At 36.8% G+C, this 15,000-nt stretch overlaps 3 protein-coding genes across 3 annotated transcripts in view; 1 reads left to right on the top strand and 2 right to left on the bottom strand.

Annotated features, from left to right (window-relative positions):
* LOC125028184 overlaps positions 1-1,027 on the bottom strand; it is a 15,246-nt gene extending 14,219 nt beyond the window's left edge. The window contains exon 1 of the mRNA XM_047617568.1: positions 889-1,027. Coding sequence (XP_047473524.1) covers positions 889-925 — 37 coding nt within the window. The 5' untranslated portion in view covers positions 926-1,027. The remainder of the gene's footprint in view (positions 1-888) is intronic.
* Positions 1,028-1,326: 299 nt separating this feature from the next.
* On the top strand, positions 1,327-7,147 carry LOC125028172 (DNA repair protein RAD51 homolog 3-like). The gene is made up of 9 exons (XM_047617555.1): positions 1,327-1,419; positions 1,585-1,709; positions 2,706-2,800; positions 3,222-3,349; positions 3,825-3,931; positions 4,157-4,262; positions 4,544-4,745; positions 5,095-5,277; positions 6,296-7,147. The coding sequence occupies exons 2-9, from the start codon at positions 1,586-1,588 to the stop codon at positions 6,398-6,400; spliced, it is 1,050 nt and encodes a 349-aa protein (XP_047473511.1). The 5' UTR covers positions 1,327-1,419; position 1,585; the 3' UTR covers positions 6,401-7,147.
* Positions 7,148-9,833: 2,686 nt separating this feature from the next.
* The window catches only part of LOC125028100 (cytochrome c oxidase subunit 5B, mitochondrial-like), a 5,609-nt gene continuing 442 nt past the window's right edge, over positions 9,834-15,000 (bottom strand). The window contains exons 2-3 of the mRNA XM_047617431.1: positions 11,964-12,037; positions 9,834-10,314 (exon numbers count right to left, since the gene is read on the bottom strand). Of these exons, the coding sequence (XP_047473387.1) occupies positions 10,105-10,314; positions 11,964-12,037 (284 nt within the window). The 3' untranslated portion in view covers positions 9,834-10,104. The remainder of the gene's footprint in view (positions 10,315-11,963; positions 12,038-15,000) is intronic.

Here is a 15,000-nt window from a genome sequence, read left to right as displayed (position 1 = left end):
ATGTACTACATTATTCAACTTTACCCAAAAAGCATTCATTATCCACTTTTCATATGAAATATGTTTTTCGAAAGATTGCTCTTTAGGGTAAATATGTGCTCCCGATTGCTTTTTGTCTTGATTCAGGTGATATTACCTTTAAGTATGTTGTAATCCATTCATTTCAGAGGCACACCCTCAACCCCTAATAATAATAAGGAAACTGTTGAATATTTGAATTTCTGGGTGAAGGAATAACACTGGTGATTATTGTGGCACCCAAAATCTTTGATGTTCTGCCCCCTTAAACTACTTCTCATTGTGAATTACTGAATTTTACTTGCCAATACACTTTCAGTCATATGAACCATTATTTGACAAGAACATTAAGTTACAGATATGTTCAAGCCTCCTACTTAAGCTGATGTTGTTCCTAAGTGGCTTGATATCTCTAGATGTCTTGCTTTAATTGTTAAATACCTGTCAATTCTCTTGGATAAACCAACATATGAATACATATTTTCCTTTATTTATTGTCTCATTTATTTAGTAGTCCCTTTTTTCACATTTGTGACATTTTTTCTACAGAAATGTGTCCTAGAATGGTTGGAGTTATCAGTTTCTTGTGTACATTTGTTATGGACCATATCTATCCAACACTGCAGAAATACCTATAATCTATTAGTCATATTCTAGATTTTCTTTTTATTAGCATTAGACTTGAATGAACTAAGCAAACATATCAAATAATAGTCAGAAAGCAATCCGAATAGCAACTTCCTACTAAATGCATTAATTCTAAACGTCTGTCTTTGGAGTTCAAGATGAAAAATATTTGAAATGCAGGTGTCCTTCGTCGTGGCATCTGCGACTTCGATAATTACATAGTGACAGCGCTCAAATACTCACCCTTCAGTTCTTTGATGAGAGGATCCGATATGGACATTTTCTAGTGATATTGTGTTGCTCCCTGAGTAGAGTGAGTCATGAACCTTAACGCGAAGTCCTCCCTCCGTGGACACCAAGACGCGATAACACTGACAGATCTATCAACTTTTATTTACATGAATTACGAGCGCTAAGTATTTTCGCAGTTGACTTGTAATTTCAGCTGAATGTCTCGTAGGTTATTTGCATTTCATTTATATCAATTTCAGATATATTATTAGATTTTGCTATGGTAAAATCAAATTCTGCAAGCCCAAGTGAATATTCAAGATCATAAGATGTTTACGTATATAATATGCAATATCATTATGATGATGCATAACATAATATTACTTTGAGAATTTTATCTTATTTTTTTATATTTGAGGAACCACTATCATCTTACATATTTGCATTAAGCCCGTCGTCATCAAATATTTATGTTCCTTGCAGCCGATTTCAAACCTCAAATTTTGTCACACAGCCACCAATGCTGTAATCATTAATATTAAAGTAAGTTAGACCCAAATAGTTGAACACCAGCAACAAAGATGAAAGCTGATAAGACTGTACGAAACCATAAATTAAAGTTTTGGCTGATACTGTAGTTAAAAATCTTGCCCTTGTCATAGTCTGCAATAAAAACAACTCATCATCTCGTGTGTGATTTCATTGCAGAATGAGTTCAAGACGACCTCTGAGCAGCCTTGGCCTTGCTGTCCCTGTGGTAACGAAGCTTTTAGACTCGGATTTCGTTTATGACGATGATGTGCAAAACCTGAAGCCGACAGAGCTGAGTTCAGGTAAGAAAGAGGGATTTTTTTTTGTGTGTGTTTGCAATGGAAATATAATTATGTGTTATAGTTTGTTAGTTATACTTATATATACATACATACTTACTAATATACAACCATGTATTCACAATAATATATGATAAGTTGAGCCATCTTTGGTAGAACCAGAAAAGTCCCTGTATTTAGCTTGTGCTTTTTCTATATTACTGAGTAAGCTCCACTCCTCCAAAACTGAAACCAAACTGGATTTTTTTGGCTAGGGGCCCACTGCTTGTCCCTCTCTCTCTCTCTCTCTCTCTCTCTCTCTCTCTCTCTCTCTCTCTCTCTCTCTCTCTCTCTCTCTCTCTCTCTCTCTCTCTCTCTCTCTCTCTCTCTCCTCTCCCTCTCCCTCTCCTCTCCTCTCCCTCTCCCTCTCCCTCTCCCTCTCCCTCTCCCTCTCCCTCCCTCTCCCTCCCTCTCTCCCTCCCTCTCTCCCTCCCCTCCCTCCCTCCCTCCCTCCCTCCCTCCCTCTCCCTCTCCCTCTCCCTCTCCCTCTCCCTCTCCCTCTCCCTCTCCCTCTCCCTCTCCCTCCCTCCCTCCCTCCCTCCCTCCCTCCCTCCCTCCCTCTCCTCTCTCTCTCTCTCTCTCTCTCTCTCTCTCTCTCTCTCTCTCTCTCTCTCTCTCCCCCCCCCCTCCCTCCCACTCCCTCCCTTCCTCTCTCTCCCTTCCTCCCTCTCTCTCTCTCTCTCTCCCTCTCCCCCCCCTCCCCCTCCCTCCCCTTCCCCCTCCCTCCCTCTCTCCCTCCCTCCCTCCCTCCCTCCCTCCCTCCCTCCCTCCCTCCCTCCCTCCCTCCCTACCCTCCCTCCCTCCCTCCCTCCCTCCCTCCCTCCCTCCCTCCCTCCCTCTTCAACCCACTCTCTCTCTCATACACACAGTATTGATTTTTTTTTTTTTTTTTCCTTTTCTTTCTATTTTCTTTATATTTTCTTTCTCTAAGTATTATCAGATTATATGTCCTCTTTGCAGCTACTGGGCTGACCTTAAAGGAGAGTGCTGAGGTACTGCGTCTGGCAGCAATCGTGAATGCAGAGCAGCCGGTCACAGTTATGCAGATGATCGAAGTAATTGATTGTTTTTATCACTTTGGTGACTTTTGATATGAATAAGGTTAACAAAAAGATCACATATGATTTATATAAATCTGTTCATCATAAATGTAAGTCAGTACATAATCAAAGCCTTGTATATCCCCATATCGGAAGAATTAAAAGAGAAAAAGAAGATATATCAGCATCTAGTGCTATTTATCCACTGTGCCAACCCAGTGTTTATTTTATTCTGTATACTTTTATTGCAAAAATAAGGAGACTGATGCATATTTCTTCACCCCCCCCCCCCCTTTTTTTCTAAAAATAGAAACCCATTTTTTTTTTTTTTAATTGATAAATTCTAATATAGTATTATGATACTAATTTATAAGGAATCGAATACAATAAGCAATAAAGATAGAAATAATCTGACATATGCACTATCATATTCTAGGACGAGAGTGAAGTGTGTCATGTAGTAACTTTTTGTGAAGCTCTTGATGATATGCTTGGGGGAGGCATACCTCTGCGTGCAATAACAGAAATATCAGGGACGCCAGGTATTGGGAAAACACAGCTCTGGTAAGGCTTTGTTCGGGTATTATTTACCTGTATTTGAGTTTGCAGAGAGATGAGAATTTTCTTTGCTGTTTCTTGATCTTTTTATCTTTCTTTTTTCTTTTTTGCCTTCATACGCTCTTGATGTTCCATTTTTTTTTTTTGGTATTGCTATTATCATTATTGTTTTTATTGATTTTGTTGTTATTATCATCAGTATTTTATATTCTCATCATCAAAATAATGTTCGTATTTTAACATGAAAAGCTTATTTGAAATTGTAAACCTAAACCATATACTTTATCTAAATGTTTATCTGTATTTTTATCTAAATGTTTATCAAAAATTTTATCTATATTTTTATCTATACGTTTATCTAAATGTTTATCTATATGTTTATCCAAATATTTATCTATATGTTTGTCTAAGTGTTTATCTATATGTTTATCTAAATGTTTATCTATATGTTTATCTAAATGTTAATCTATATGTCCCCCAGCCTGCAAGCATGTGTGTCTGTACAACTTCCAGAGAGTGTGGGTGGAGTTGGAGGAGAGGCCCTTTTTGTAGACACTGAAGGGAGTTTTACTGTTGGGAGACTAAAAGGTAAAGTATATTTAGGGGTTCTTATTTCTTAATGTACTATATTTAATGTTTATTTATTTACTTATTCATTTTGAAACGGTTATATATATTCATTAGTTATATTTTACATTGGTATTTGGTTTACAAAATGAGTCTTTGACCTGTTGATATTTTGATTTTTTTAACAATTATTATTATTATTTTTTTTTCCTTTCTATTTTCCTCCTCTTCTTCTTCTTCCTCCAGATATGGCAGGTCATGCAGTAGAACATGTTCGGAACATTGCAGGAGATGAAATAGATGTGTCTTCATTTACAATTGAATCAATTCTCAAGGGAGTTCATTACTTCAGGTATAGTTTTGTAAAGAAGTTTGTTTTATGAAGAAAATACTTGTGTTGTCTTTAAAGTAGTTTTGACTGAGATGAGTATTTTTGAAAGGCAATAAAGTATACATTGAATAGACTAATTATTTTTCCTTGCTATTTTATTATTTTAAAAAAAGGTTAATTTCTTTTTTTAGGAAAGATTTACCATAATGTTTAGAAATTTAATAAATAATGTTTCCATAAAATTATATTATTATGAAAGAGAAAAAAAATCATGACTGCATGAATTAAACTTCATCCCACAGATGCCACAGTTACATTGAAGTTCTTGCTGTGATACGTCACCTGCCGATCTTCCTTCAGTCACACCCAAGACTGAAGCTTTTCATCATTGACTCCATTGCCTTCCATTTCCGTCATGATTTCCCAGACATGATGGCCCGAACAGGTCTTTTGTGCAGGATTACACAGCAGCTGATACAGCAGGCTACCAAATTTAATATGGCTGTATGTTTGTTTTATATTTGTGAGGGATATGCAAATATTGAAACTTCAGAATTCTTTCTTCACAAACAATTAACATCATAACAAACCCTGTAGGCTTTATCAGGAGGATACAAATATATCTGATTATCTGATTATCTGATCCTTACACATGTACATACATACTTATAATGTATTTCAGTCTTTCCAGTCACATTGTAAACTGTATATATTTTCAGAATATATTGATTTACATAAACTACAGGTTCAAAGAAATTAAAGACTATACAAGAATTTGGTATATTACATATGATCAAAAGAGAAAAAGATTCAATCACTTCCGTCACAGATGTATTCACCTTGTTTGCTACAGGTAATTGTCACAAACCAAATGACCACAAGAATAGAGAGTGGTGGATCCCAGTTGGTAGCTGCCCTTGGAGAGACTTGGGGTCACTGTCCAACCATGAGACTAACTCTACACTGGTCTGGTAGAGTGCGAGTTGCTTCTCTCACAAAGGCCCCACACAGGAATAATGCTTCTGTTCAGTATCAGGTACGTGAAGAGAATGAACATTACTTTGTTTTTATAGCCTCCAGTTAGCGTTATTCCTGTTCATATTGACATACTCTTTCATTTATGAATTCTGTATTCAAACCAGTATGACATAGATCCAGTATATCTAGGATTACAACTAGAACAGCTAAATAAATATACATTACTTGAACATAATCATAATGAAAATTATTCTATTCAAAAGAGTATTAATAGTGTAATTATGAAAACTACATTAAGTTTCACTTCAGTGATGGAATGGTTGATCACCTCTTTTAATTGTTTTTGAATGCAGTAGCTTCTATGTCCAAAATATAGTACTGTAATGTAATTAGCATCTTTAGGAACCCACAGAATTTTAATGGGCTGGATATGTTTTTCTTTTTGAGAATAATCTCAGGTGTTTTGTGGAAAACTTTGCAAGATATATACTTGTTTGGAAAATTTATGTTAGCATTAAATAGGCTCCAGGTGGAGAAAATATTATATGCTATATTGGTTAAGGTGAATATTTTATCGATCCATATTTTTGAGGTGAGAAGCTCAAATTATTCTTTCCTAAACCAATAAGAATTGGTTTTCTGTGAACAGTAGTCTGCAAGAACCATTTTCTATGATGATCAGTGTATTAAGGAAGTAAAAAATTTTGTTTCCTTTCTCTATGTCTCAGTTTAACTTAATGTTAAGATGTTGGTCACTGAAATAGGGTAGAAACTGTTGCATGTCTGATGGATGTTTGAACTGGAAAAATGTGTCATTTGAATTCAAGAAGACAGCTTTGTCTCCAGCTGAAATTCTCACGTCAGTATGTTTCTGTCATCCTGGCCCTCAGCCAAATTTTTCCATATCAGGATGTTCATACATGGTCTTCATGTCATGCACCCAGATCCAAAGGGTTAACAAAGGACCACATGTATGTATGCAAACCAGGTTTAAAAATCCCTCAACTAAACCTATTCTTTCTTTTATTCCATACAGTATTTAAAGATTATGTTTAAACTTTTTTTTTTCTTTACAGATAACGAAAGCTGGCATTCGTGATATAACTCCCTTTATGACTGATGCAAGTACTCCATTGATAATGGATTCTCCGGACCGAAAAAAGAGAAAATTGAATACTTAAATGTAATTTTACTTTAAAAGTCTTACCAGAAACACTGCTGTGGTGAAAAAGACCATATATGGTCCTTTTAAGTATTTTTTAAAGTCATATAGTTATTAGATAGAATTTGTAGTATTTTCTAATGAGCAACATAGATATGTTTTAGCAAAGGAATTATTTTTGTTTATTAAAAAAAGGAAATAAAACAAAATGTCTTTTTTTTTCTCTCTGTAAAGATGAATAGTATGAAAGTATGGCAAACAGTATATCTTTCATTTCATACAGACAATATGTAAATATATTTAACTCGATATCTTCCGGAAAACAAATGTAAGGCAATTTAACTTGATTGGAGAAAGGAAAGTTAAAGTAGAATGTGAAGGAAAAGTACTGGAAGTAAACAAGAATTTTTTTTGTTGTTCTTGTAGTTACATAGTTTTAACCCAATGATCACTGGTTTACATACCAGTGCCGACTGCCGAGTCAAATACAGACCAAATTACTAATTTTAGCTATTTTGAGGTCTTGCATCTTTGAACATACTTTCATCCCCCCTCCTCCCTCTTAGATTTTACCAGGCAAGAAATGAAAATGTTTTAAAATTGTATTGTGAAGTATAGTTATATTTATTGGACTGGTTACCACTGGTACAGGACTGCCTTTATTCTAGCCCCTAATGAGCAATTTTCATGCCACATGTGTCTGCTATTCTGGATTATGTATTTTGGGGCCCAAGTATTATTTCACCATGCACGAGGTGTTTACTTGCACTTATATTTAGAAATCTACTAAAAATGCTGAGGGGGGGGGGGGGGGGTAAAAACTTTCAAAAGGGAATATCTGTTTATATTTTTTTCTTTAGATTGAAGGTCAGGTCATTATTTCTGCTGCATTGAGATGACACTTCCTTAACTTGTTTTTAACAATTTTCTTCCGCCTTCTGATTTAGTTTCCTCAATATTTGCCTGATTTCTGGTCTGCATAGTCAAATATATATATATATATATATATATATATATATATATATATATATATATATATATATAATTAGCATTTTGGGGGAATTCTTAAAACACTCCTATTTTGATAATGCAGCAAAGACTTTCAAAAACTGGCAGACTATTTTTTTGCAGTATTATGGTAGTGTTTAGGAAGATTCTTCCAGCTACACCCTCCCAAATCCACCATCTTGTGCCCCTTCATCTCCCTGGGTGAACACATGTTTTGTTCCTGACTCCTTTCCAAAGTCCCCAGGTAAGGAAGTTTTTTGGTTCAAATAAGGTGATGCTTGCAGATTTTCAGATTGGTTAACCCATTGCCACTGGGGAAAATGCTATACTCATTTTTCATATTTTTGTGAAATGTCTCTGTACATAGATGGCTCTGCTAGTGCTTAGCCACAAAGGAGTTAATTAGTAGATCTTGTGACCTTACCTGATTTCACTTTCCTTGGCATGTGCGTACATGCCATGCCCATCGGCAATGGTCAAAACAAATATGTATCAGAGTAATGATAAAGTAAAGTGGTATAAAAGGGTAAAAACAAATTAAATTATTAGAATAAGTAGACAAAAGAAGGGGATGAAGAAAAGAAGGTAAAGGAGAGGGTAGTTTGGTAGTGAAAAGGGTACAGAGGGGGAGCTGATGGGGTACAGTATAAGGTACAGGTTAGAAAGTTAAGGAGTTAACCCATATTTGCTGGGCCATGCCCATAGCCATTATAACAAACTGACTCATCATGCAGGGTATGGCTTTAGGCGTCATGATGTGCTAGAGCAAGTTGAGCAGAAAGTTCCACTACATGAAGCAGACTCCTGGGCCAAACAGCAGGATGGTTGCAAGAAATCACCATATATCAAAGATCATGTAGCCTGTCATCCTTTTTAGCATGGAACCTAGGAAGTGGACAGATGGGGTTGGAAAAGAGAAGGGAAAACGAGAGGAGGAGAGGGAAATAAGAAAAAAAGAGGTGCTTCCCAACACTGGTTAATGGAGTAGCACTGTAATGATATCGCATCATAGTCCGTGAGGCAGGCAAGTAAGTCTTCTCCACAATCTGACCAATTTTTTTTTATAGATAGGACAGTTCCAGTGGAAGTATTGAGGGCATGTGGAAAATGGAGTAGTGTTGAGGGAGGTAGTATTATCGAGAGGTGGACAAAAGGCAGTTAAGTAGAAATAAAGGATGATGGGGTAGTTGATGAAGAAGGTTGAGGGAGTAGAGGTGATGAAGTTGAGCATGTTGGGAGAGTAGGAAGGTCTCCTGGAGATTGAGTGTTGACTTGGGTAGTAGTTTTGTAGTGTTTGGAACTGTGGTCAAAGGAGAGCCTGGGGTCGGGGCATTGGGATAATTTGAATTGGTGGGGCTATTTGATGAAGGGGCATGCCTCATTGCCCCTAATAAGGGTATAACATCCAGGTAAGCCTGGAGTATGTTGGGGAGCAAAACAGTCAACCCCTCAGGGTCCCTTTGAGGGGTATGGGCTAGACACCTAAAACGGGAGTAATATGCCCATGGCTCCCTCAGGCTGTTCAGGACTGGCACAAAGTCAGACTTTCATCCTTTCAGGTCTCACACGTTAGGAAGTGGATAGTAGAAGGGGTTGGGGAAGGGATGGAACCGAAAAGTAGGAGGGGAAAAAAGACCATGCAAAATTAGTTGAGTCAAGGGCTGAGTCCCAAAGCAGGGGAGTTCCCAGTCTTTGCCTCCTAAGCCCCCCACGACAACAACAGGCAAGTGATTTGGGGGGGGTCCCTACACTGGGCCTCAGTACATGTCACCTATGCCACCCCACAATAACAACAGGCATAGAATGGGGGGGAATATGTAAAGTAAAAGAATGGAATTCATCCTATATCTCCTAGGTTTACTAATTATTGTGCGCTAATATGCCAAGTTTTTTCTGACAAAGTGGTCTAACTCACACAGGTTCCTACTGTCAAAGGGGTTCAGGTTTGTCCCTGGCAACCTTCTTGTCAGATCTTGCTACATCTTTTTCATGTGCTAAATTATTTTCAAATTATCTTTGAAGGTATATGAGAGATATTTACTTCACTTTCTTTAGTGAGAGAAATTACAAGTATATTTCAGTGTAGATTACTGTGTCAACACCTTAATTATATATAAAAGACAAGGCTTTATATCTCCCTTGAGATGACAAATGGATTGTTCCCCAGGACTTTTCAGCATAGTGCTATTAAGCATTTCACTATGTTAAAGTAAAATCAGTAAATTTCCTACTGATTATTCATTTTATAGTTTTGTAATAGTTTTACATAGGCACCAGCCTTCAAAAGTTTTCAGTAGTGTTAGAACTCAACAGTATCAATAATAGAGGTATTGCTACAATGTGTAATAATAATATTTGCAATGACAAGAATTTTTAATTTAAGATTTTCTGGGAGGTGGAAGGGGAACATATATACACACTTACAGGTCATACATAAATCAATCTGTGTTGTAATTGGTTTAATATTCCATCTTTTACTACATATATAAATAGTGAGCTTCAATTATGGTGTAGTTCTGGAATTCATATGAAAACAAAATCACAATCTGTTTCCGATGTATTTCACTTATTTAAAATGTTTATATACAAGAAAAATATCCCATGGAACAGGAATAATATGCTACATCATGAAAGTGACCTCACCTGTAAATATTACATGTAATCAACTTAACTGAGATTGATAAGGACACAACACTGGGTCATATTTGGTTCTACCTAAACCATGGGCTTTGCATCTTGAAGTTGGAACCAATAGCCGCACTCACAGCGCTTGGACTCTCCCTTCTCCAGCCACATCCAGTTGATGCTAGTGGCATCTTCTTCACAAATGCAGCCAACTAATCGCCTGTCGTAGAAGGAGGGGACACTTGTTGGGTTGGTCTGGTCTCCACTCACACGCTTGTATACCCTCATGTCAAAAGGGTTCTGAAATGGAAAGATAATTTTGTTAAAGTTACCCACTAGTACCAGATACAAGTATACTGTCCACTATAGTTTTGTTTTGCTAATGTATATATGGCTTCAAAAGCCTACCAGTTACCATCTGTTACCCTATTTCAGAGTTTTTTCCTGTTTCTATTATAATTCATCTTCATCAGCATTAATATCAAGTTATTAACCTAAAGCTGCCAGAAACTTGTAATGCTCACTGTAGTTCAGTTTTGTGAAATTTGTTTACACATGGGTTTATAAAGTGTTCAGCCCCAAGGAGGTAATTGGTATTCTATGTGATCCCCCCACCCCCTTCAATTTTTTTTTTTTTTTTTTTTTTTTTTTACTAGCTAATAATATTTACATTAATACTGTTAATATCATCATCATTGACATTATGACATGTTTTTATGTTATTAATAATCCTAGTGGCAATAGATATTAACCCTTCAATGACAGTATCTGAAATCTCTCGCTGACACCAGTGACTTCTGCAACTGTACTGCTGTTTCGCCAAGGAGTCCACTACATGTAGTGAATCTTTCAACCTGACTTGCTTTGACATGTCGGGATACCTATAGCCATACCGGGCATGAAGAGTTGGTTTGTTATGATGGCTACAGGCATGGCCTGGTGGATACGAGTTAAAAACACAATTTCCAAAAATCAACCAAGATAGGTTGGGTTAGTGACTGACTTTGTGACTAAGCACTTGTTGAGTGATCTTTGTGTATAATTATAAATATAATTAACCCAATGGCGACGGGTCACGGCTATCGCCGTCATAACAATACGCCCGATTTGAGGCGTGCGGCTGTCCGCAGCGGCGCCGCGCCAAAACGCCCCGAGTCAATGATTCGGCTTGATGTACCGAATTCACGCGCTCAGAGTCGGCGCGCTGCCGCCGTTCGCCAGAGCATAGAGTTTTTTTTTAATTTTCTATACCCGGCGCCATTGGGTTAAGAAACTAAACTCCAAGTGGACATGCAATGTATGTATATGCTATCCCCAGTGGCACTGGATTAACAATGTGATAAATTAAATAGTAATTAAGTTCTTGGTGACTCTAGTCCTTCAAGTGGGGGGTAAGGGATGCTGAGGCATTACTAAACTGCTTATGATAGTACATGAAAACTTAAGAAATTGTAAATACAAATACAGTCTTTGCCTGCAAGTTCACTATCATATATGCACTATATTCATGGCTGTGTATGTTTGTTTATTTAAATGGCATTCATAGATGAACTAACCCTTTGCCACCAGGTGGCATGTACATACATGGCATGGCATGTCTGGACTGTATCCCGGGTGGTATGTATGGACATGCCGTGCGCACTATGGTGACGACACAATCCCCCGGCAGCAGGGGAATGCAACCCAAGAGAGAGGGCTTTCATATTGGGAAAGGGTTAACACTTTTTTTTTTTTTTTTTTTTTTTTTAATCAGCCAAAGACTGTCAAGATCTGTTTACAGGTGTGTAAAACAAGAACATTTACCAGTAAAGCTTATTCACTGTATAAAATCAAGTCAGTTACCTGAAAACAACTTTTTAATTCAAACGAACTACACTTTTGTTTCATGCATATAAATCAAGCTAATTCTGAAAGGTTCTCTCCTTGCTTCACATGAATGGTTCAATTACCTCATTACCAGCTGCCTTAGACAGCAGTTCCTGCTTCTCCAAACCAGTAGCATGCTCCACGGGATCAGCCATCACTGTTGAAAGAAGAAGAAGGAATCACATCTTAATATTCTTTATATTACCCAATATTAATTCTATGCAATAACAACACACAATTTTATAAAAATCAGTACTGGGCAACACCTTCAGCTGTCAAACTCATCAAGCCGGGCATGGCTAAAGAGCAAGTCAAGCAGAAAGTTCTGCTACATGTAGCGGACTCCCAGGCAAAACAGGACAGTTGCCAGAAGTCACCAGAGTTGGTGATGCCCAGAGGTTTTTGATACCCTTATTGATGAGTTAAAATCCAATCTTAGGAGAAGATGTTCAACATAATCCACTGTTGGATTCTATCAGCTAGCATGCAAACACCACCTAGTTTCAAAGGTATACAAAACAAATAAACCTTAGACCTTATTTCAGTGTAATCTCTTGCAAAGACTTCAGTTAATTGATTCTTCTGACATCCAGCCACCAAAACTGCCAAATGCTATACAATATTCAGTCTGATTAAATGTTTTCTTACATTTACATAAAAATCTTTGAAGCCTAAAGCCCTTACCAATCATACATAATTTCAGATATTGACTAATCATCAAAAAGAACAAATTACAAAGAGAACACAAAAAGTATCCCTTAACTGAAGTAAAGCCATCCACTCTATATTAGAAAGTTAAAAAGTTGGCTTTACCAAAGAATATAGTCCAAAGGCTATCTCAAACCAACTTCACTGTCAACAATACTGAGGATTTTACTGGGGTCACAGATAGTGCTACTTATCCCACCCTGAAAATTTGCATAGACTGGTTTTTATATTGTCTAACCCTGTATGTATTTTGCAATCGCAAATAGAAAAGGGATTTTAGTAAACAAACATGAAATGCTATTTTGGGAGAACTAATATAGTCAGATTTTAAGCAAGGAAAGACAATACAAACAAATCATGCAACTCAGAACAGCATAGAGGAAAGTAGTACAAGTGGTACTATCCCTAAATATGCATTTAAGCATCATTTCACATACTTTTACCACAATTGTCTCCAAATCATAGCAACTACCATTATATTTCATTTAAAAACTAATTCCTCTGATATCTAAAGATGTACATTGTTGTGGGAGAGGTTAGGAGACAGAGTGAGGCCTGAGGCCACGTATCTTGGACCACAGCCCTTGCCTCAACTTATCTTGCATGGTCTTTTCTTCTCCCCCTTTCATAGTAAATATAAGGCCAGCTGTGCCTGTTTTGTTTATTACTCTATTTGGTTAATGTACCTAATGTACAGAATTTTAATTAACAAATATGAAATGCTACTAAAATGGAAGAATAACATGCAAACTAATCAAAACAGTCAAATTTAAAGTCCGGAAAGACATAATTATGTCAATTTTAAAATAAAGGTGCCAAAAATTTTTGTTTGGAGACTATTCCCTTCTTCGCTTATTGACCAAGGCAATGTAAATATACCATTTAACTCAGAAGACGGCACTCGGGAAAGTAATACGAGCTACTATCTATTGTTTGACACACATTTACAGGTAATTTCACGTTGATTTACTATAGTTTCTTTCCAAATGATATAAAGTAAACTTAGTGTGACGTCACTATATGAGCATTAATACGCGATTTGTCAATGACATTGGCTACAGAAGTTGTTTTGCACACAGTATTTGAACTTGTGTGGAGGGTGTAATGAACCAGTGAAATGTCCATAAGACCATGGACTCCATTTAATAAAACAGAGTGCCTCAAATGAAAACAGTTGAAATTTGATATTACGCAACATATCTACACCTATTTCTTCCTGTGACAGCAGAGCTCTACCCATCCTCTGGTTAAAAATTAGATATCTATTTTTACTTTCGGCTAAAGTATAATAAATAGCAATGGCTAGGAAAAGACGCCGATCAAAAGGGGGTCCGGCGGCATAGCTCCCAAGTTAAGAAGGTTTTTGTTTTTTATGGCCCCAGCTAGGGAAGTATGAGAAACGGGAGGGGGTCTGGGGGTGAGGGTTAGGAAGGTTTTTGGTTCATACGGCAATCTTTGTAATAGTTTATTTGTTTAGGCAATACTGTGTTTCATCTTCTGCGGCTGCATCTGAACTCAGGTTTTTCTTTTTTCCACTATTATGTGAAATGCTATTGTTGGCTTAGGGTTTTTCATTTTTAAACTTTCTTTTACCTTTTAAATTACCTTCAAATAACCTTAAATTTTGTGTGTGTGGGGGGAGGGGGGGGATTTGGCTCATCTTTGAAATGTTTTCTTTACAGTTTTAAAATCAAAATTTGTGTGGGGAATCTGTGTGGTTTGGATTTTGGGTCCCTACGTTACCCTGACTGTCTCTGGAGGACGTGTCACTCTCAGTAATTAATACCAGACAGTTAAATAAATTTTGAATTTGGTGTTGGGGACGTAGTCTTTGGCAAGTGCATTCTTATTGTAAAGAATTCCTTTTTCCTATTCATGATTGTCTCTTATTTTCATTTAGATGCTTACCAAATTACTATGAGTTGCATAATTTCCCTGTTATCAACTTGGTACTGGAATACCATAAATGAAAAGTGCCTTATTTTATTGTTCTATCTACTATAGACAATGTTTACCTTGTACCATACAGCTGTGTGGAACAATATATACTGTGGATTTCCTGCAGAAAAAAACTAATTTTTCCAAAAGCAAACCACTTTCCCTTTACTCATGTTGACCCATTCTTTATTCATTCTGCTTTATCTCACAATTTCCTAATCATACTTCAATCTCTGCCCTACTATCAGTTCTCTTTCGTAAAATTTACAGCAAGACTTCCCATAACACAGTAAGAAATATATAGATGACGCAAGTGTTTATTTTGTCTTGATTATCTTCATGGTTTATGTTACCCTTTGTTATTATAAGTGGAAAATACAAACATATCAAATCACCTTACATGTTGGATAACAAAAAAATATTATATATATCCTGAAACTGCAGATACGCAAGGAAAAATCACTTTCCTGCTGA

Source organism: Penaeus chinensis, chromosome 8 (genome assembly GCF_019202785.1).
Source record: "Penaeus chinensis breed Huanghai No. 1 chromosome 8, ASM1920278v2, whole genome shotgun sequence".
Taxonomy (NCBI): Eukaryota; Metazoa; Arthropoda; class Malacostraca; order Decapoda; family Penaeidae; genus Penaeus; species Penaeus chinensis.
This window is presented reverse-complemented; position numbering and strand designations above follow the sequence as displayed.